This window comes from Leptinotarsa decemlineata, unplaced genomic scaffold (assembly GCF_025532065.1).
Source record: "Leptinotarsa decemlineata unplaced genomic scaffold, Ldec_3_MD MMD2_P_RNA_scaffold_2, whole genome shotgun sequence".
Taxonomy (NCBI): domain Eukaryota; kingdom Metazoa; phylum Arthropoda; class Insecta; order Coleoptera; family Chrysomelidae; genus Leptinotarsa; species Leptinotarsa decemlineata.
The window spans coordinates 8,967,480-8,991,452 of NW_027412529.1; the positions used below are offsets into that span (position 1 = coordinate 8,967,480).

Here is a 23,973-nt window from a genome sequence, read left to right on the forward strand (position 1 = left end):
CCCTAAATCCGGCCCTGAACGTATCACCTGCTGTCCTGTTGATAGAAAATACGCGGGTTTAATTTCAGCCTGTATATGAATAATCCCGCAGGACCTCGACTCTGTCATTCCATTAGTAAAATTAAACAAATAATACGCCTTCCAGAAACTAATACGCAGGTATGTATTTCAGTCATTACAAAAGTTCACCTACTTCCATACATTTCATTTCCTCCACACACATAACCTTAATGCGGTAAGAAACTTTTTTTTTTCAAGACAAGATTATAAAATGTTGCGGATGAGGCCTACCAGAGACCGGACGTAGATCTGACCATATCACTATTGAAAATTTCCGTTTTCTGGTCGGTTTACATGTTTTTAAACCAATACAATTATTATACGGACTTGGATGTTTTGCTCATATGAAACCGCTAATTTTCTCGTTTGTCACATTGGCTGGGGAAACAAATGCTATCTAGTCGGCTTCGTGGATTGTTGAAAACTCAAGTAGCGTCGGTGTGTGTGGTTTGCCATAATATAATTTTTTACTTTGCGGATATTGCAGTGTTCTATAGTGATTTCGTGTGTTATTTTGAGCATCCCGTTGATTTCTGAGCAGTCATCAGTCAATGTAAGTAATAGTTTTATTAATACCTGGGTATTTGGAGACAAGGATATCATTAACATACATTAGCACTTGATTATTTGCAAGAGAGCACCCCCTTTTAAAAAAATGCAATTGTATGTTTTTGGGAAAGAAATGTTTTGTCTTGTCTTTCTACTTCTCAAATATACAAAAAAATTAGTAAATATTCGTTTTGAGGGCACCCGGCGATTTTGAAAAAATTTTATAGTGTACTTACGTATTTTGATGCGTACCTAGATTACGAATCCGAAAGAAGAAAGCGGCGCTCTCCCTTATTTACAAAGTTACGGCTCTTCAAAGTTCAGATAAGGGCAACTTTTCAGCCTTCTTTTTCACAAGATGAATTATTTAAAAACACAAGCATTTATTCATTAGGCCACCTTTATACCTTATTCCTCCTTAATTGACACTTTTCAATTCAACAATCAACATTTTTCCAATAAAAATGTTAAAATATAGGAATATTGGCAGCATCAGTCGTACCAACTATGTCATTAACCTCAAAAACGTAAAATATAGATATATATAACCAAAAAGCAACTCCGTACATTTTTTAACATTTTTATTGGAAAAATGTTGATTGTTGAAGTGAAAAGTGTCAATTAAGGAGGAATAAGGTGTAAAGGTGGCCTAGTGAATAAATGCTTGTGTTTTGAAATAGTTTATCTTGTGAAAAAGAAAGTTGAAAAGTTGCCTTTTCTGAACTTTGAAGGGCCGTAGGTAACTTTGTAAATAAGGGAGAGCACCGCTTTTTTCTTTCGGATTCGTAGTCTACGCATCGAAATACGAAAGTACACTCAAAATTTTTTTCAAAATCGCCGAGTGCCCTCAAAACGAATATTAACCAAAAAATCAGGAAATCTTCCAGAAAAAGGGAAAAAGTAATCAATTTCAAAATAAACTTTTCACAAAGACGTATAGATCATGCAAAGAAGTAACTTCCAGACAGAAACTGGAAGAAAAAGCCCTTTCGAAACAACTACTTTTGTATAAACATTGAATTACACGAAAGAAAAAATACTTTCATATGAACATTGAATTATACAAAAACACTTTTTCCTATTCAGTTTTTACTACAAACATTTATCATGGAATCGAATCAGAAACCATTCACAGAATTAATACCTACATAATATAGTATTTTTTCAAGGACAAAACACAGGAAAGTCCCCAAGACGCTCTAAGAGCAGTGCCTGTGCGAACGTAGCGATTCACGTTGGATTTAAATCGCTGGAGATTAAATTCATTTAGAAAAATGTTCTCAGGAAGGTTATTCCACATAAACGCAGTTCTTTCGATGGAAGAGTTCCTAAACAGTGAAGTTCGAGGTGTACTGAGTTGAACCTTAAAACGATGAGCAGCCACAGCCGTCGCGTTTGATGGAATCAAATGTGCCAAGTCACTTGAACACTATCCGTGAAAGTATCTATATAAGCGAGACAAATCTCAAACCTTCCTTCGATGTTCCAGACAATCAAGGTTGCAAGTGGTGTTCGTGACGGATGGCTCTTTTCTGGATTCCAGCAGCTTCTGGGTATGCTTAGGGGCTGAGCTCCATACATGAGAACAATACTTAAAAGAAGGTCTTATCTGAGCTTTATAAAGCATCGAAAATTGCTTAGGTGTGTACAGTTTTCTGGTTCGGAACACTGTTCCAAGCTTTTGAGAAGCAGCCTTTGCAATTCTAGGGACAAGATTGTGCCAATACTTATTGGTGCCCATGTTAACCCCCAACAAACTCATCGCAGTTGTATCTGTATCTGTAGAGTAGGGAGGGTGAGTGTAGGCCCACAGCACTTAGGCCCCACGTGGCCCATTGTACATCCTCCCAAGGAGTAGTCCTCCTAGGTCTAGGTCATCGTCCATCCTGTCCTTTCCAGGAAGGTGGACAGGTCTCTGGTAGACATCTGCTTTATATCGGCAGGTGTAGGCCAAGACTCGCCGAACACACACTCTCTTATTAACGATAACTCCGGACATTCGCATTGGACATGCCTGACAGTTTCATCTTCCTGTTCACACATCCTGCATTGAGGTGTGTCTACTAGCACTACTGAGTTGTTTCCTCAGTTAACAGTGTCCAGTCAGAAATCCTACTGTTAAGCGTAGATTTTTCCTGGTCATCGTCAGATATTTATTCGGCGCCAGCTTCCCAGGGTCGTCCAGGGTGATCCTTGCAAGATTGCATCCTTTGATTTCGTCCCATTTCTTTAGGGATTGAGCATGGGTGTGACGTTTGACTAGTTCCGCAATTGTCGAAGTCATTAGGCCTTAGGTGCCAGTGGGTCCTAAAATTCTTAGTCCAGCTGCGTTCTTGGCTAAAGAGTCGGCAATGCCATTACCTTTACTCCTATCGTGCCCTTTAATCCACCTTAGGATAATGTTACTATCTACCGAGGCTTTGGATAAATCTTGGTGGCACTCTAGTACTAGCCCTGAGGTAACATGTTGTCTGTTCAAGGCTAATAAGCCTTGTCTACTATCAGTGCAGATTGTTATGTTTCTGCCAGAAATGTCTTTCCTGGTTATTTATTTTGTGGCGATTGAGATACCAGCCAGTTCTGTTTGAACCACGGTGGTATTTGTTTCCCATTCCCCACTTAATCCTTAGGCTTAGTGATTTGGATAACAATCCACATCCTGGGGTTTCTTTTTGTTTTTTGAACCGTATGTATATATGCGTATTGCATTTGTAGCATCTGACTTTGTGTTCTGTTTTATTTGTATTTTGTAGGGTTTATTAAACACAAACCTGGGTTCAATTGAATTCCTGATTGCCTGCAGCAGAGGTTGCGCAGTAAGCGCTTCTCGTCATTATCGAAGTTTATGAAACAGGTAAAATTTCAGTGACATGGAATACTTTTATCCTCAATGAAGGACATCGATGTTTCGGAATAAGACACTTGCCTTATTGTCTCTTCAGTACCGATCAGGATAACTCATGTCATCGATTAAAGTACGTAATGACATTCAGTTGCCCATATGAATTATTCCTAGCCACAAAAATCTTGTTTAAATTAAGAGGAATATATTTTTAGAAAGAAATAATTTTTTGGGGAAAAAGGCTTTTTCTCCAAGTTTGCGTCTAAAAGTTATTTCTTTGCATGATCTATACATTTTTGTAAATTACTCTTTTCCTTTGTTTTGAAAGTGGCAAAAAATATAGAAATTTTCATTTCTCATTTTTCACAATTTTTACACATTTCTCAAAATTTTTCGGAGTGAGAAATGTTGAAATCAATCAACACTATGTTGATAAGTGGTTGGTTTCATCTCGTTAGTTTCAAATAATTATGGTCCAACTCGAATGAAAATAAAAAAAGATTTTCATGTTGTGCGAATATTAATTAAAGAGCCCCTAAGTAATTCATCAACTCCAGCCTGGTTTGCTTTTATAGTTGTTCGGTATTGGAAGGTTGTAATTCGATTCCAAAAATAGTCAGCAGATGGTTTGATACCGAGTTTGATACGCTCACAGGATGTATTATCAATATTGTCAATCTCAAACGAAATTGATTGATACATACTCCTGTACATATATAAATAGAACAAATTTATCACATGTCAAACAATATAACCTGGCAGAGTAAATTGTTACCACCACTGCATGATTAGGATTTTGTATACAACTTCTCTTGCATACAATGGCTACAAAAATCGATAAAAAACTAGGAGTCCTTATTTAAAATAATAAAAAGTTGAAGATGAAATCTAATAAACGAAACGTCGCATTGGTTTATAGCAGATTATAAAAAATATGCAACAGTTTCGACGGTTCCTTTGATTTTTTTTTTATATCATCTGAATTGGAGACAATTGAGCCAAAAACCGAAATTCAACAATTCTAGTTTTTGGCGAATATTTCAGAAACAACTACTGATATTCTCAATCTTAAAAGAGATTATTTCAGATCCTCAGAATTGGACAAACGGGCAAATTACAGCTGCTCATCGCTTCGAAGGTTTCCTCAATTAACTCACACCCGACTTTTTGCAAACTCTTTTTCATCTTTACTCCATGCGTCTTTGTAGAATAAGCATCATGAGAATGTTATTTTTTGTTTCTACCTCCTATTTCAGGTGAACCACTTGATGCAGTTGACTCATCCTCTATGAGAAGTAGTGTATGAAACTATACAATGAAAAACAAATAAGTTATGAAAAATTCACGGAAGCGCAGAAGGGTCACATGTTTTTATTATTTGTTTCTTGGAAATTACGAGCGTGAATCTCGAAATTTCGACTTCAATCTCGAAATTTCGACTTCAATCTCGAAATTTCGACTTTAATCTCGAAATTTTAACTTTAAACTCAAAATTTCGACTTTGTCACCTTCAAATCTTGAAATTTCGACTTTTTCGAGATTAAATCTCTAAATTTCGAGATTAAAGTCAAGATTTCGAGATTCAAAGTCGCAATTTCCAAGAAACAAATCAAAAAAATATGTGGGCTTTCTGGTCTTTGGAAGTCACGTTTATTTTTCTCGTGGGAAATGATAGAACCGTATATCTTTGATTATATTTGCATTAGAAATTTTCATTTAATAATAATAATAATTACGTCTATTGTAGTCCGGTCAATTTAGACATTCAAAGCTACCTAAATTCCCACCAAGCTGAAAATCAGTAAGATCGTTAAAAATTTGATTGAAACTGAAATTTGAAAGTTCCCCATCTTTCCCCTGTATGGAAAAACATTTATTCAAGGTCATAGGTAAAAAAAAAAAGTTTTTCGCGATTTTCAGCAAAACGGTAAGTTTTATCATTAAATACTTCGGACAAAAATTGTAGATCATAAAATTATCTACAAAAATGTATTGAGACTTTTTTCCTGCGAGCCACCCTTTTTGAGATATAACGATTCAAAAAGTTGCGCATTTGCTTCTTCAGCTGCAGGAAAACCAGGAAAAACCTGCAGCACCACATCATCTGAAGATCTTGATCTGCCAATGTCTTTTCTTTCATAGAATAATATGTAGGGTGTCTCCAGAGCCTCCAATAAATTCAAGATATTGCCAGAATATTTAGTGACACGACTATCGTCAAACAAACTAGTCCGTTTCGTCTTTGACTATAGGTACTAACATTATAAATGTGGAAGTTTGTGAGAATGGATAAATGTATGTATGTTTGAGGCTCTTTCACGCCTAAACGACTGAACGGATTTAGATAAAACTTTACATAAATACAGCTTATACACCAGAATAACATATAGGCTACAATTTACAAAAGTTTTGTGTAATTTTGGTCATAATATAACGGAAAGTATCAAGTAAGTCAGTCGGAAAAATTCTTGCTCCCTGAGAGCTGAGCATTGATAGACTGACACTCTTATATTAACTTACAGCCGAAGCTTCTGAACCTAGAGTCTTGAAATATGCAGGTGAGTTCTTTGTATAGCGTAAATAAGCATCAAAAAAGGGAATCAAGAATTTCCACCTCCAAAATAGTTGATAATATCCCCAATTGATATTTGTCATTGTTTATACCTGTGATTCGATTGTTTATTACGCGTGCTCACTAGTATACCTACATCCCTTACCTTTAAGTATCGTCGTCTCTCTTTGACTTATACGCTGCATCGGTCTCTCAGTAGCCTGAATCATAATTTATAGTTTATCTTAAAAACTTTAACATTATCAAAATTATGAAAATTTTGAAGCGGAACATGTGATTGAAACTGATTCAAAAACATATTTATTTATTTATTTATTATCAATATTATTTTTATATAATATACTTTTACAGGATCACAACCACATAAAAGTATGCAACTAATATATTTTTTTACAATAACTTGCTTTGGTCCAAACAGTAACGGGGGTTTTGTATCGAAATGTATTTCAATTCTCTATACAACAACCCTTACTGTTTAGAATTTGAATAAGATGATTGAAACAGCTCCAAAGATAGTTATCACAGGTTACATAAAGTTCCTGATGTGCAAGAGAAAGACATTATTCACGGAAAAGAATTGTGTTTATAATGTAACTAATGACCAGCCCCGGTTCCGCAAGGGTCCAATGCTTTCTTATTGCATATCTACAACATAGAACGAACTTACATATAAAATTTCAGCCTCCGAATGTATAGCGGTGCCGAGGAACGCTTCTTTTCCCCCGCGGATGGCGCCCCATTTGAATATTTGAAAATCCTTTCTTAATACACATCTACAACATAAAAAGAACCTACACAAACATTTTTAGCCTCCGAAAATATAGCGGTACGGAGGAATAGTGATGAATAGGTAATTCTCATATGTAAACGCCCCTCTTTTATCCTCAGTGGGAACTCCCCAGTTGGAATATTCAAAAATTATTTTTTATTGCACATCCACAACATAAAACAAGCAAACAAATAAAATTTCATCCCCCGAAAATATAACGGTACGGAGGAACAGTGACTAAAAAGTAATTTACATATGTAAACGCGCCCCTTTTTACCGCCACAAGGGATCTCCAGTTGGAATATTCAAAAATCCTTCCTTATTGCACATCTATAACATTAAACAATCCTACATACCCAATTTCAGCCTCCGAAAATATAGCAGTACGGAGAAACGGTGACTAAAAAATAATTTACTTATGTAAACGCCCCCCTTTTTACCGTCACAAGGGATCCTCAGTTGAAATATTCAAAAATCCTTTCTTATTGCACATCTACAACATAAAGCAAACCTACATATAAAATTTCAGCTTTGGAAAACATAGCGTTACGGAGAAACAGTGATGAAAAGTTAATTTACATATGTAAACGCTCCCATTTTTACTGCCCCCCAGTTGAAACATTCAAAAATCCTTTTAATTGCACATCTACAATATAAAACAAACCCACATATAAAATTGCAGCCTCCGAAAATATTGCGGTACGGAGGAACAGTGATTAAAAAGCAATTTACATATGTAAACGCGCCCCTTTTTACCTCTACAAGGGGTCCCTAGTTGAAACATTCAAAAATCCGTTCTCATTGCACATCTACAACATAAAGCAAACTTACATATAAAATTTCAGCCTCCGAAAATATAGCGGTTCGGAGAAACAGTGATGAAAATCTAATTTACATATGTAAACGCTCTCTTTTTTACTGCCCTCCAGTTGAAACATCCAAAAATCCTTTCAATTGCACATCTGGAACATAAAACGAACTTACATATAAAATTTCAGCCTCCGAAAATATAGCGGTACGGAGAAGCAGTGATGAATAGGTAATTTACATATGTAAACGCCTCCTTTTATCCTCACGGAGGGCGCTCCGGTTGGAATATTTGAAAATCCTTCCTAAGTGCGCATGTAGGACTCAAGAAGCACCTATATACCAAATATTAGCTTCCTAGGACTCAACAGTACAGAGAAACAGAAGAGTGAGTGAGTGTTAAGTCAATGACTTTCGCATTTATAAGTATACTTTGAATCAAAGTATTCGACAAAAAAGCGCATTTATATTTTTGATCTGATTTAGGATTTTTGCGACTGTGTAGATAAGAATCCACAAAAGGTTACCCCAGTAACAGCTTGACAGCTTTCACTGACAACTGATAGTGATAATTCGCTTCATTTCATTTCGTTTAATTCTTCAAAAATGGTTTTCACCAATTATTTAGAGAAAAAAAAACAGAAGCAATCCTCATTTACGCTGAGGTCAAACGTAATTTTCATGAGGCATAAATTGTGTTCAATGGTAGATTTCCTGATAATCCGATCTGTGAAAACTGGTAAGTAGTAGAGCTAGAGAAGCTGAACTAAAATCTGTCTCGGTCGAGAAACAGATAGAAATCGTTTTGTCTGTAGTGAATAACCCCTTGAAGTTCACGACAACAGAAGACATTAGCAAAGTTTACCGAATACTATAAGTTGGTTCACTCCAAGGAATTCGTTTGTCGGTACGGCTCAGGATTGCATTTTTTGCGATTTCCATAAATCATATCGCCGACAGACGATGTCCGGAAGCCGCCGGCCGCATGACAGTTATACGAGGGCAGTTCCTATTCGCGATATCTACAGGGGACGTTCCGAAGTTGAAACTTCGCTTGCTCGGTTGTATCAGACAGATAAACAAAGATACGAAAGTAGTTGTTTGTCGATCAACTTCTAGAAACATGATAGATAAACTCATGAATAAATGATCTAAGAAACAGATCAGAGTGATTTACTGATGAAATGATAAACATACATTCAGAAAAACATGTTTTATTAACAAAAATAATACAATTATATAATGTTATATGTTTATAAATGATTTAAAATATTCAATTTTACATTGCATGATTTATGTTTCCTAACAATCTTCATGTCCTGGTTCATGAATTTTAAAGTAAAGTATATCCGAACTCTTGTATATAAAGATATATAATAATCGAAGACGAATTTTTGACATGGATGTGAGAAAAGAATTTTCGAATATTTTGTTTTCAAATACTGTCCAATTCCATTCTCACTGCCGATTTTATCAAAATTTTCAATGAGTATGTTTTCCATCTCTATTACATGGTCAACAATATCTCTTGATGGGAACTTGGGAAGCCAACGCGACTTTCATTTTTTGAAAATTATTTCGATAAATGTGGTCATTATTAAGTTTAAGAGCCAATTTATATTGTTTAGTTCTATCATAATTATACATTGTTTCTATGTAATGTTTTCTTGTTTCCCCACCCTGAAGTAAAAACTGATAGGAAAACAAATTGTTTCGTGTCGACTTCAGCAAGTGCGGGATATCAAACAAATATACAAGTTTATGATCGTCTATCAGAAATATGGGATTTTCGTCTGTAACATTCAAAGTTTTCACCAACTTCTGAAAATTTGAACCCTGATCGGAAACCACCCCCATGACATTTAGGCCTATACTTTTGCATCTTCGTACCGTTTTGAACAAAATATCTTTCAAATCATCAGAAGTTGCTGATGTCTTATAGAAAAAGTATGCAAGTGGTATTTTCCAATTGCTTGCCAAACCTCTGAACATTACTGTTAGAGCACTACTTGCTATGTCAGTAGAGGTCCCATTCAAACTTGTTTGGAAACCTACTATTTTGTCTCTGGAAATATCATAATAAAGATGAGATTTCAAAGATATTTCGTCTAGGCATAAAATACAATATCTTTCATTCTCCTTCATGAGCCCAATCCTGAATTCAATAACACGAAAAATAAAATCGTTGAAGCCTGGTTCAACAATCCAATTTTTCGTGAAACGATGAAGTGTACTTTTTGACGGTAATCTACAAATTGTTGAAAATTTTTTGTATGCTTTCGGACCAAGAAAATAAAGAGTCAATGCAAACTGTTTGAATTCGTCACTATACCTGGACCCTTTTGGTGCTTTATTTATCAAAGAAAGCTGTGCTTTCAAGAGCTTACAATATTGCTCAGGATATTTTCGATCCAGAAACTTGAAAACATCATCCAGAGTAATTCCGGTTTCGTCCAGTGCTCTTTTTGATGTTGAAGCTACTGTTTTCTCTAGTGATACAATTTTTTTTCGTAATGCCACTTTTCTTGGAGTTCCCGAAGAGAGTTTAGCAGATGTTTGGCTGCATTCATCTAAAAGAAAGATGTACGTACTTTCAATAATTGTTTTCTTGTCATCGTTTTTTTTTCCGAAGCATATAAAAATAGATCAGGTAAGTATATAATATAACGAAAAGATATTTCACCTCGTGATCCTAATTGATCCGTTTGAACCTGAGCATCAATGTAAATAAAATCCTTGCTAGTACCGGCAATGGCATCATCATCTGGAAGGTTTAAACAACAAAATTGATATTGTAAATTTCATATGTTAAAAAGTGGAATAAGATTTTTTCATCATTTGAATCTATAAACTTCACTGAACCAACCTTTCTGAGAACCATCTTGAGGCAGACGCAATGAAGGAACATCATAGCTATGAATACGAGAATTCACAATATCATCGGCTCTAAAATGTAAGCTGCAAATTTTAATTCTATTGTGACTCTGCTCTGGGGTAAGAGTAGCATATCTATGATTCCCAATGAAGCCTAATACATTTTTCCAACGTTGACACCTAAAAAAAAATTCAAGTATATCAATCGATAAACTGAACATTTTGAAAAAAGATTGAAATGAGTTTGGATTGGCAAATGCCGGCGGTATATTTCGTTATGAATAATTTTATACAACAAAACCATAAAAGGTATAGATAGGTAAAATAAAAATTAATGGTGAATATATTGAATGCATACCTTTCACTGTACTTTGGGCAGCGGAAAAACGAAATACCTGGGCTTCCCACCGTACTCAGACAACCATCCACTGAGCAATACGTCGACATTTTCACAAAATAAATATTTCGAACTCCGAACGAACACAACACTATCACAATACCAAAGTTTACCGATTCTGTAGTCTTTGACAATACCAAACAATACGGACAACCTTTATATCTCGTGTGCCGACGAGAACTGGTAACTTCAAGCGACACACTGTACTACCTCGGCTGGTAATTACCCGCTGTCGCTAGCGGGCGGCGAGATTTCTCAGATGTCGCAAAATGAGCGAGTGACACGTCTTATAGTATTCTGTAGTCTTTGACATTAGTTTCACCTGTATAAACATGAATTAATTGAAGGTGACCCTGACAGAAGAAAGTAGTTTTGTTAGTTATTGATCGAAAGTTCTGCATAACTGCATAAAAGGTATTGGTTTCAGTGACGAAAGCACTTTTTTTTGGACGAAAATATCAACCGCCAAAATATGCGATAGTGGTCAAACAAAAACTCATATTTTTTGAGATCACACCCAAACTTCTGAGAGTCTGATCTCTGGGAATATTGGTAAATTATATTGGTATTCCTAAATATCTAGAGGAAAATCCGACTGATGATTTATATTTGAAAATTCTTCAGAACCTCATTCACCCACGAATTCAAGATATTGTGGCCAACAATCAAAATGAGTGAGGGATTGGTCAGATCTGACATACCCAAGACTTTGGAATGGTAGGCGCGGTCCTTTGGAATAGCCTGTTCGTTCACCGGATTTGAGTCCTCTCATTTTTTCTTTCGGTGCTTTATCAAATCGAAGGATTATATTACCCATCCTGAGACAACATGAAAATTAGATCCAGAATTACCGAAACTTGTGCTACCATTACCCACGAAACATTCAAAATGTTAGAAATTTGTTCGGAAATAGGCTGTTTCACTGTCAGAGGGTCAAGGAGAACATTTTTGAACTTTTTTTTGGATATGATTGATGATAATGAGGTTGAAATATAGTGCTATCATTTAATTCTCTTGAAATTAACACTCATCTATTCCAAAAGATGTCACCAATTTATTTCTCTTTGCATAAGATGGCGGGGTTACAAAATTCTTAGTCCCCAATTCAAACATCGATAGCTTCGCAACGGATATCGAAATTAAAAGAAGTAGAAGTCATTGTATAGATAATTGAAATACCTTTCATGCGATATGTTAAAATATGACCCCTTTTTCTATTTGAAAAAAAAGATAGCACTCTCTTTGTGGCGAGTGATGTCACACCTTTGTTTTTTTATCAAAAAGTATTTACTTGTGATGCACTGTTTGGAACGTTTGTTGTAGTAATGAATATTACTCGAGTTTTTTCCCAGCACCAAACCGTTATTTTAACACCTCGATACGTGTTTCGATCACCAAGTTATCATCTTCAAGAGGGAGATCAAACTAAATATACTTATAATGTTATCCTTATTTATACCATAGATACCTCTTCTAGGTACCTGCTTCAAAATATTTCACAGTATTGACACAATATTATGTAATAGTCAGGTAAATCTAATATTAAAAATATTATTTTAACAAGCAACTTTTTATTTTATCAAAACAACGATAAAAATAAAATAAAAACAACAATAAAAATTAATTGGCGCTCCGGGGCGACTTTATTGATTCCAGAGGCGCATTTGCTTTTTTACCTGCAGGAAAACACGGAAAAACCTGCAGCACCAGATCATCACAAGCTATATAGTACACCACCGTTATTCATAATATTATTATTTTTACTTCTTTTTACACTCTCATAGGCATCTAGATGCCTGTTGTTAACTTGTCCAACTAATCTTAATGAACTAAAGTCTAAAGTCTATGGTTTTGTGCAAAATAAGATGGGTGTTGTTGCTTTTAATTAGTTTTGTTAACTTTTGTTCACTTAGTATGTTAAAATAATTGATCATGGTTTGTTTATAAAAAAGACGATTTTGACATTGACAATAATTTGAAAAGTATAAAAATAAAGATATTGACTTGAAACGTTTGATTCCTGGTTTATTTCGACTCTAAATCAAAGGAATTCACAGTAGGACTGACTAGTTCGAACAATGGGCGACTGCTGATTTTTCAGGTCTTCCATATTTTAAGTGTGCAGTTCTTACATTAAATTTCGTAAATTCCAGACTTTTCAGAATTCTCGACTTTGTCTTTTGGATTTCCTGAAAGGCTCTGTAGTGTATGACTTGTTTTAAGAACCACCTTCGTACCTATTTCCTTGAGAATCTTTCCAAAGTTCTTCGTGTAGTGGTGGTATTGTGAAATTAATTTAAGACTCTCAAGACGCAGGTACCTAGAAGAGTTATCTTTGGTGTTGATAAGGATAACATTGTAAATATGTTAAGTTTGATCTTTCTTTTGAAGATGATCATTTGGTGATCGAAACACGTGTCGAGGTGTTAAAAAATAACCGCTTGGCATTGGAAAAAAATCCAGTAATAAAAAGTATTTGAGATGTTTCTTTTTTACAACATTTTGTCCGACTCTGATGTCTTGCCCCGTTACGTCCGCCCTGTATAATTAACTCAGCGGAAAGATTTTCTTGTCACTAAGCTATCATTGTAATGGTTGTGTGCTAATAAAATATTATTTTCAGAATTTGACCAGTCGCTATCAATTTGATCGCTGAAGATGGAAGAAAAAAATTCCAAAAGTTACGAAAAATTGGCCGAGACATCGACTCCTCCGAAGAGCCCAAAGTCTCCTCTCAGACCTTTTCGGTTGAAGTTCCATAGAATGTTGAGCACCGGAAGCCTCAAACTGGGATCCCATTCTTCGCCAGGAACGCCTAGTCCTTTATCCTCGAGTTCTGATGGGAAACATTACAGTTTCGATTGCGAATCTATGGATTTCATAAGGAGTCAAAGTGGGTAAGTATATTCAGTTTCAAGTTTAGCTTTGTCCAGCGGTTTTACCGGCGCATAATTGGAAATGAATCACTGAGAGCAGAATCGGGGAAAGGAGCCGACATCGCGGCATGGTTCCTCGCATGTTCCTTAACAGTTCGGTTCTTCTCGGCAATATTCGGTTCACGTTCGGCTGTCAAGATAATAAGAAAACATCAGAAGAATCGGGAAAGAACAAAGTTTCTGCTATGAATATGCTTGCTGTTCCGGTCTTACTCTACTTATTTTTAGTATATTGGACTGAGGAGAAACTGTATCAGCTCGACGTAAAGACCCAAAAAATTATGAATCTCCATAAGACTTTGCAACCTACGGTTCTATTTCCCCGGCCAACATGGAGGTCGTGGACTTTTGAGTTTGGAGTGTCTACATGACAGAATGGTACTAGATGGAGCGTGTAAAATCATCAGGAGTTCAGATCCCCTTTTTGCGTGGTCCGCAACCACGGGATAGCAGGAATCAGAGCATTTCTTTTCAAGTCTGCTGCCCGAGCGGTTGACGAACTTGGTTTAGTTGTCAACACTGACCGAAGCGATGAAAACTTCGTCACCAAGTTGTCTGCAGAGATCACTTCACTCTTGTGGCAACACATGGATAAGCCGATAGGTCTTCTTTAACAATACTGAAGCACCTGACCTTGGCTTTCTTCAGATCGAGTGGGATGAGGCCGGAAAATGAGAGGTTCATCTGGGCCTGCCGAATGATGTTTCAAATACCTCAGTCTACCGTAGTCGCGTCATAGGTAAAAAGGTTCCTAACACCAGATGCAGGTCCAGCTACGAGGTTCCTGAGACACCAATGCACTAGTTGTCGGCATGTTCAGCATATTTGGTCTCACCCTACATCCATTAACAACAGTCGAATGGTTCATTACCATCTGAAGCACTTTTACGGTATTGATAAGAAAGTGTTTCCCTACGCTCCGGGAGACATTAAATCCGTCGTGGGAAATGACAAGTGCCGGATTTATTGGAATTGCTAATTCACCACCCCCAGGCTCATTACAAGCTGATGAACTGATGTCGTTTTTCTCGACTATCAGATCAAGAAGATATTTGTTTTGGTTGGTTTCCGGTTTTTGTAACCGGAAACCAACCAAAACAAATATCTTATTGGTCTGATAGTAAAGAAGAACTACATCAGTTTTTCAGCTTGTAATGAGCCTAGGGGTGGTGAATGAGCAATTCCAATAAATTCGGCACTTTTCATTCCCCCCAACGAATTTAATGTCTAAATACCACGGCAAAACACAGAAACCAACCAACACATTGACGCCAGCCGTGAAAGTCTACATACCTGAGAAGATATTTGTCGTGCAGTTTTCAGCTCCGGGTGATACAAATATCGCCTGAAAGGAAGAAAAACGATGTCATTTATCTAATCAAGTTCTGTTATATAAAATACATTGTGTAATAGTTCAATGTAATAGTTCAACTGATGAAACTACCTAGTAGTTTATAGTCCAGAATTGTATAATTATTAGTATTGATAATGTTATTAATTTATTCATTTTCAAGTGACAGGGCCTGTTTATTTATAACAAATAGTTAAGCATCATTGACTTAATTTAGCCTAACCCTAATTTAGCCTAACCTAACCGTATCTAACCTAACCTAATATAGATACCTCGATTTCATGGTAATCATAGTAGATTCATCTGCTACTCAAAATTTGGTGATTATTTACTGAATTTGGCATTTGAAAACATTTTTTGTTTCATATAAAAAAGTAATACAAATTATGAAATTATGAAAAAACAAAAATTCGTTGGCGCTCCGGGCCGACTTGATTGATTCCAGTGACGCATTTGCTTTTTCAGCTGCAGGAAAACCCGGACCACATTATTTGAAGATCTTGATCTGCTAATGTCCTCCCTTTCATAGAATAAACTGTAAGGTATCTCCAGAGGCTCCAATGAATTCAATATATTGCCAGAATATTTAGTGACACGACTATCGTCAAACTTCAACCAGTCCGTTTTGTCTTTGACCAATGCGTCATAATGGCCAGATTCAACGCTAGAACCACAGTGAATGATGACTGCATGAAGACTATAGTAGTGGTCTGCTAGATTGAAGTGTTAATCTATTTCGAACCTTCGTAAGAGTTTGGTGCTTCCGTCAGGGGTTGAGTCATGTTTGAAGATCAGGAGTTAATTTATTAATAATTAAATTGACTGGTGCCTCAGCTATACTTGTTGTCTAATAATAGTCAGTTAGTTTGGTGCATATTTGGCAATACAGTTGATCATCACCCGTTCAGATGATTTAACAATAAGCTTTGCACGGACCGGTTATTAGTCATATCAGGAAACGCTAGTTGAAGTTCCATAAAGTCACATACGTTTTTGCTACCTCTTGAACATGTAATACAAAGTGAACTAGTGAGGATTTTTCCAGCAAAGACGAGATCGACTGTACGGAATTATTCAATCCAGAGCGGTCAGGAGTATTGATTCTGCTATATTCCTGCTCACGAAGAACCCTAAGAATTTGGAACAACCCTCATGTTGTCCTAACGAGTATCTAGTGAACTTCAAAGACTCTAGGAAATCGGTTGGTAGGAAAGATGATATATTCTGACGAAACTGCAGCTGCATGAACATGTGTTTGAGTTTGGTGAATGAGCAGGAAACATTCTTGTTCTCGTTCATTGTTAAAAACTCGTTCTTGAAATTCTTCGTCATGAACAACACTTGTAAAATGCTATTCATGTAGCAAGTGTTTCCTAAATTATCTGATCCAATTTTCTTCGCAAGATTTGCTTCGCCCACTGATCCGTAAGGAAGAACATGGTCCGCAGAATCTGCATCGGAACCATTTCTTCCAAAGATGAAGGCTTTCGTAGAGGGATCCATTCGGCTCTTGCTTCGTGAAGCTCTTCCACTGAAAGGGAACCAAAACCACGAGGACTGCAGCTCATATTTGGGGGGCAAGAATGACCTATGTTCATTGACCGCACTGAAAAAGAAGAAGGTGGATCAATAACTTGCAAATTAACCTTGATAGGAGACTGATGAATATACCCATGTTTTGACTTGATTTGAAGATATTTTAGTTCCGTACTAAAATAAGGGCAATATATGATCTCATCAAAATAATGTGAAGGAGGAATAGTCCCAAAGACCGAAGCAGCATTACCACGTTGAATAGCAGTACTAATTCTTTCTATCAAAAAAGAGGTAGAACGGTAATCTTTCGTTGCTTGCCCTAATCTCCTTCCGAATTCATGAACTAATACCAGAGACTCCGGGCCATGAACACCAACAGTTTCAACCGCTACTGGATGGAACAGATAGTTATTAACAAGATTTTGGTTTGTTTTTGCAGTTCTAGCATATTTCGAACTTTCAGATAGATGGGAAGCCGCGACCGTGTCAAAGCAAGTCCCATACCACAGGTTTACCGTATTTCAAAACTGATCTAATATTTTTGTTCTCCATTTCCATAATGCTGCTTTTTCAAGAGGGGATACCTTCTAAAAGCCGACAAATTCAATACCATAGAAAGAGAGTCTATAATTTTATAAAAATACAACAAATAGTAATTTGCAAGAGATTTGCTATTCAAATTACCAAGTAATTTCAATCTTCCCAAAAGACTTAAAAGATGCAATATTTTATAATGTGTAATAATGATAAAAGTATGTTAGGAAAAACTGTAAGAAAATCGTTACTGTCCATGGAATTTGACTCAATTTTCCTTCCTTATAGTCTGCGAATAAAACATGGCGTGCCGATGAAGAAAATTGGTAGCAAGAAGAAATTCCATAGCTTTTTGAGGAAAAATAGGAAACGAAAAGTGAAAGAAAGTAATGAATGCGTAAATCAGTTGGTTCCCATCATAAAACTTTCGTTGGTTTCTGATAATGAGGGGTATGAAAGTTATTTGAGACTATTCGAAGCTTTGAATGCCTAAAATATAATGCTTTAATTTATCGAAACGCTGAGTTGGGCTTACTCATTAACTTATACTAAAACTACTTACTACCCACTAAGTATGCCAATTCGGATAGTTTCAATAAAACTTTGAAAATCCGGAATCACTAAATGCCGAAGGATATAGTTATAAGCAATTGATAATTGGGGATACACTTGTTTTAATTATTACAATCCTAAAGTAACCTGTCTTACCAAAATGAGGCTTTTGAAGAAGTTTATTTGCTTTATGGTGAAATATTCTCTTTGATGTACATGTAAAGTGAGTTCGAATTATATCAAGGAGGTTACGTGCAGCACCATCTGTCCGCGAATAGATCAAGTAATGATGCCGATAATTCTGGATTTACAAAAAAAACATACATACATACAGGTGAAGCTAATAAAAGCGTGTTAGAAAAAATAGAACTCACTATCTATCGAGAAATCTGATGATACACGTCCGGAAAGTTGATAACAAGAGTTCTTTCAACTCTGGTGGTATTTTATTCAGATATTTGGTGATGTGATAGGAAAATGAATGCCTGTAAAATTCTGTGTGAAACATTGGGGGAGTAAGCAAACTTTTTCGTCCAATGTTAATATTGTGTACATCACAGCGAAATGTTATCTTATTGTACAAATAGGGGGGGGGTATTTTAAAACTTTGTAAAAGAAGCAGGCAGAATGAAGGAACCTTCGATCACTCATATTAAGCCATTTGTTTGTTTTCAATGTATATGAAATCCTATTGTATTTTTTGATGCCATAGATTAACCTCAAGCAACTATTTTGGAGCTTTTGAATTCGTTTGATACCAATGGAGAGTCACATAGGAAAATTTTAATTATTTTATTAAATAACTGTCTATTTGGATAAATCTGTTTGAGATTACAGTATGCTTTTTTATTCTTGTGATGATATGATAAGAAAATCTCATATCTTCGTCAATTCACAAACCCAGATTCTTAACTATATTAGAACGTGTTGAAGGACCCCTCCAATTAGAATGCTATCAAAGTAGTTTGCAATAAATTCTTTTCTTGCATTCTTTCTACCAGAAACGATTGCAACAGTTTTATTTGAATTCAGTTTCAGGCAATGATTATTAGAAAATTGCTCAAGATTATATAGATCAAAATTCAAAGCACTAATAGCCTGAGAGTATTCTTCAGATTCAAATGACATATCACTAAGCATAATAGTGCTGCGCGCATGATAGGAAGGGGCCCCAATAATGACCCTTGTGGTACTTCTTTATCGATTTTCATCACTTGAAAACTTCGGTCTTTTTGAATACACAAAAACTGATTTAGGAAATACAATGGCATTGAAATACCTCCACAGTCAGTATTGATAAATGACTTAGCTATAGCATTACTAATGAAGCTTTGCTACCACGACATGAAAAATAATTTCTGCATGTTCTAATTTACTACAAACCTCCGCACTAAACAGAATTTCTTTTGAAATGTAGTGAACTATAATAATTTTATAAAAATATCATTTTGTTTCCAGGAGCAGTTCTGCTGAAAATTCAAGACCGAATTCCCTGAATCTTTCGAAAAAACTCAGGTAAGAGCAAATTATTATTTGTCAGATTAATTTTCCAAAATCGGTCAAAAATTAAACAAATTCTTCAAATAAAAATGAGAAAAAATAGTGGCCCAAAGATATCGATACAGTTTGAATATTCAAGAAATGTCTAGAGAGTATCAATTCCAATAGCAAATGACTTTCAAAAAAAATATTTTATTAAATAAAGCACATTTTCTCGTCGGTTTGATTTTTTCGTGACTCCGCAAAGTGAACTATTATTTTTTGCTAACTCAATCGGGAAACACACTCATTTCTATCAAAAAAATGACATTCCTCTAGAAATTGATAAGAAAACATCCTTCCACAATAAATATTGAATTGAATATTCTGTATTGAACATTTCCTGAATGCATCGTTCTCCTTTGACTTTAGTTTTTTGAGTTTCAAAAACCTTGTATAGATGAAATGAAAATTTTATACGTTTTGAATAATAATGATAAATAGTCTTTTATACATGTGTGTATAAGTAGTCATACAGTAGCATAACTTAAAACTAGGACCTAATATAGGTTTCAACATCATGAACCAAAAGTAAATGTAGGTGAAACAATAATAAAGAAACATAATGAAGTTAAATTTATTGAATAATTTGATTAGGTTCAATTTGATTTAATTTAATTCAATTCATTATTATATTTAAAACTTAAAAGATGATCCTAGTGTTTTCCAAGGGAGAAATACGAGGGCAAATGCGATTGTCCAATTTATCTTAAAATATATTGAGTACTTCTATTTTTATATCGGTCTGTACGTACCTGGACACGCAAAAACAAGTCGATGTTGTTCATTTAGACTTTCAAAAAGCCTTCGATCAACTAGACCATTATGACTCAGCAAATTGACAAAATTGGGACTCTCTAAGCAACTGCTTGCTCTAATTGAATCATATCTAGTTAACAGAAAACAATTCATTGAATATGAATCTTTCAAATCGGCCCAGTACGTAATTACATCTGGGGTACCACAAGGTTCTAATCTTGGACCTCTTTTATTTTTAATTTTTATTAATGACTTGGCCACCTCTTTGGATATTCCTAGCCTGCTATTTGCAGACGACTTGAAACTATATTATAAAATCGACGACATTACTGACTGTCAACGTGTAGATACAACATGAATTAGATGTAATCAAACTTTGGTGTAATAATAATCATCTTTAACTGAATGTATCCAAATGTAAAATAATATCATTTGAAACAAAAAAGCGAACTTTAATGTACGATTATTCAATCAACAAAACTAAAATCAACCGCGTACATGAGGTAAAAGATCTTGGTATAACATACGACAGTAAATTAACATTCACAACACATATAAGGAATATGACTGCTGATGCAAATAGGATGCTTGGTTTTACTTACAGAAATGGAAAAAACATCAAAAGTATTGCCACCTTAAAATTGCTATATTTTGCGTATGCTAGATCTAAGTTGAAGTATGGCTCTGTGTTATGGAATCTAGTTTACGACTACCAAAAAACATCAATTGATAGCGTGCAAAGGAAGTTCCTAAAATACTTATGTCTAAAAGTTGATGGTCAATACCCCACGAGAGGCATCGATCATAACATTTTGTTGACACGATTTGATATGACATCTTTGGAAAATAGGAGAGCTATCCTTGGTATACAATTCCTGCATAAATTACAGTACAATATTGACAGTACGGTTCTTTTACCCGAGATCAAATTTTCAGTACCAAGAAGTGAAGGTCGACACAATTTGAAATTCTATTGCGAAGCATCACGCACAAATGTTATGCTACGATCACCATTTTGTGTGCAGTAGCTTCAATAAAATCTGTGAACACTGCTATATTCATTTCGACTCTCTGAACGGCTTGGTATTTTGTATCCACAATCACTTTTAATAATACTATAAGTAACATTTGTGTCAGTACTGCTACATTGCATGATTTGTAACTTTTTGTGTTATATACTCACTCAATTTTTCATTCCTCTTTTGAAATTCTACTTATACGAATATTTTATATATTTACTTTTATTTATTTCTATATTCCATTAATTTTTTTAATTATTTCATATATACTCTATAATAATAGCATTTCCTGTAACTGGGTACTCCTGTTGGAAATAAATTGCTTTTTTCTCTGTATTTCAATAGTCACAGTTACCCAAAAGGAAAAATATACTCAAGTAACAACAAAAATTTTTATTTTTTTTCAGATTACATATCTACCTAATACTAGTCAATACATAATGGATATGATATTAAAAATATTCTATGAATGGATAATAGATATATCACACATTGATTATTGAAGGTTTCACGCAAAAAAAATTCAAACAAAAATAGCATGATTGAAAGTATTTTTGATGACGTTTAACAGAAAATCGGAAATATCCATAAAATAGTCAAAAATGAAAGTATAACAGAACAATTTCAAGTTTTATTTCACAATTGGTATTTTCTCTTGAAATATTGTTCTTATTTCAGTAGGTAGAATTCGTTGCTGTTACACATACAAATGCACACAATTTAACTCAATTTCAAAATATTTACCCTGCACCCTGTATTTGTAATGGAATATTAGCGTCAGAAATTGGTAACATTTTTACTAAACTCTAATTATCTGTATTTACTATTCAAACGGTTATAAAATATCATAGATTTGTTAACAATAATGGCAGCTATCTGACACGGAATTGAATTGAATCAAATATGGCATAAATTGAGGAAATATATTATAGATAAAATACTACAGATATAATAATGAAATGTTAGGAGTAAATCATAGAACCTAAATATGTTAATAGATACTCTTATTGTAGAACGGTGTCCTGACTTGATAATTCCTTATATATTAAAAATATCTTTCCGTTTACAATCTAGACCACATCCTTACAGGAAACAATTTACCAGTTGTCATGTTTTATGGACGGTTTACCCATTGCTATAAGGTTTTATCGGAGCTATCTTTGAAAAATAGTGTTGTGAATCCGTAGAATATTGTTATGTCTTAAATTCCAATTCGAAAATAATGTATTTTAAGCTTGATACATGAACAAGAAAAAAGGAGTAGGAGAAAAATGTTGTACTTAATTGACAAAACCGCTGTAACATATTTTTTTCTTAGATATCAGGTTATTTTACTCGATTTTTAAACTTTTTCATCTTATTCTCCACTCGAAAAAGTTCGAAATTGTGTTACCTACTTCAGAAAACGTTGACCTTGATAATAAAATGATATCTTTCAATTAGGTCCTTGATGTTGGAAATGTGTTTCCAATTGATTTACTTCACGCACGAAGGTCCAATTTTACCTGTCAATATACTTCTATATTCTATTATTGTGTGTAAAATACCCGACGTCTTCCAGAATTTTATACATTGTGTTAATTTGAAAATGCATTTTCCTAAAAAATCCAGTAGTTATCCACATAAAATTTAAAAGTATTCAAAATTACATTATTTTCATCCACTTAGAGAATACTTTTATGTTTAATGGAAACGAGTGGTTCAAATACTGTTTTATGAAAATCCATATATTCCATCCTCTAGAAATCAAGGTACAATTATAAACAAGTTCGGAAACATCACTTCGTGAACTTACATTGATTAATTCAGATAAATTAAACTGTATACGTATTTTTATTTCTGAAAAATTATGAAGTAACAAATTTTTAATGAGTTATGAATAGTAGGAACTCTATAAAAATATTTCAAAGCAGATTACGTCACCCTTTCATGTATTCACTGATTTCCACAAGATTTCATCAGTTAAATAATATTCACTTATGAGAAAATTAACGTACTGTCAGCATTTTTTAGATATTCATTCATCATTTCCAAGCTTGCTTCTTTTTGAAAAACTCGCTTTATTGTTTCTTAATTGAATGCTGAACCTTGTGGGGGAGATACTCCTTAGATGATTTTAGGACAAATTCTTCAAATGGAGCATAGGTACGCCACCGCTTTATACAACATGTTGAAATGTAATAAAAAAATAATTTCTCTCCTAATATCTCAGAAATAGCTATGGCATTCTTTTCAATTTTGGAACATGCAAACTACACATAAAAATACATTTTTGCTATGGTAAAGGTTTTCTAATTGTTCATCAGTAGCATTTCTGTTAACACGCTCTGCCATATTGTTTATTAAAATCAAGATAAGCCACTCCTTTCCCCGATTAAATATTCAATTTGTAACGGGCCTCTGTCTTCTCATAAAAATGGTCTCTTGCCTTTTTTTCGTCCGTAAAACGGATTTTGAAGTAGAAAATAAATGCATTCATTTTCTTGTCCTATACGAAATCAGCTGTTGAAATGTAATAGGATTATTTTGTGGGGTAGACACATCTAGAGTGCTAATTTCGTTGTAATCAACATAAAAAATTTTGACACTAGCTAGATACATAATATAATTTACTCCATAAAAATTTGTTTAACACTATTAGGGAGGAAATTATTTTTTCGTTAAATTCCAATATCCTGTATCTCAGAAATGAAACGATTGTTAAGTGCACAATTTTTCCAGCACAGTAAATTATAATTTCACAAAGTAATGCAACATTTTTGGTTATCTGAATTAAAGCTGAAGAGTGAGAGTTGCTTTTATAATAACACGTTATAGCGTTCAACAGAATTATTAACTTTTAATAAATGTTAAAATATTGAAAGAAAGTAATTTTGT

The 23,973-nt window shown here is 34.6% G+C and overlaps 1 protein-coding gene across 6 annotated transcripts in view; it reads left to right on the top strand.

Moving 5' to 3' along the window:
* Positions 1–341: 341 nt before the first annotated feature.
* Positions 342–23,973, top strand: part of RapGAP1 (Rap GTPase activating protein 1) — a 107,012-nt gene continuing 83,380 nt past the window's right edge. Inside the window, exons 1-5 of one of the 6 annotated variants that reach the window (XM_074183167.1) lie at positions 347–613; positions 13,494–13,767; positions 17,516–17,677; positions 19,238–19,294; positions 21,014–22,996. In XM_074183167.1, the coding sequence (XP_074039268.1) occupies positions 13,529–13,767; positions 17,516–17,677; positions 19,238–19,294; positions 21,014–21,026 (471 nt within the window). In that variant the 5' untranslated portion in view covers positions 347–613; positions 13,494–13,528 and the 3' untranslated portion in view covers positions 21,027–22,996. Of the gene's footprint in view, positions 614–8,150; positions 8,339–13,493; positions 13,768–17,515; positions 17,678–19,237; positions 19,295–21,013; positions 22,997–23,973 lie in introns of those variants that run through there. The other 5 variants (XM_074183161.1, XM_074183166.1, XM_074183171.1 and 2 more) reach the window with 5 other exon arrangements.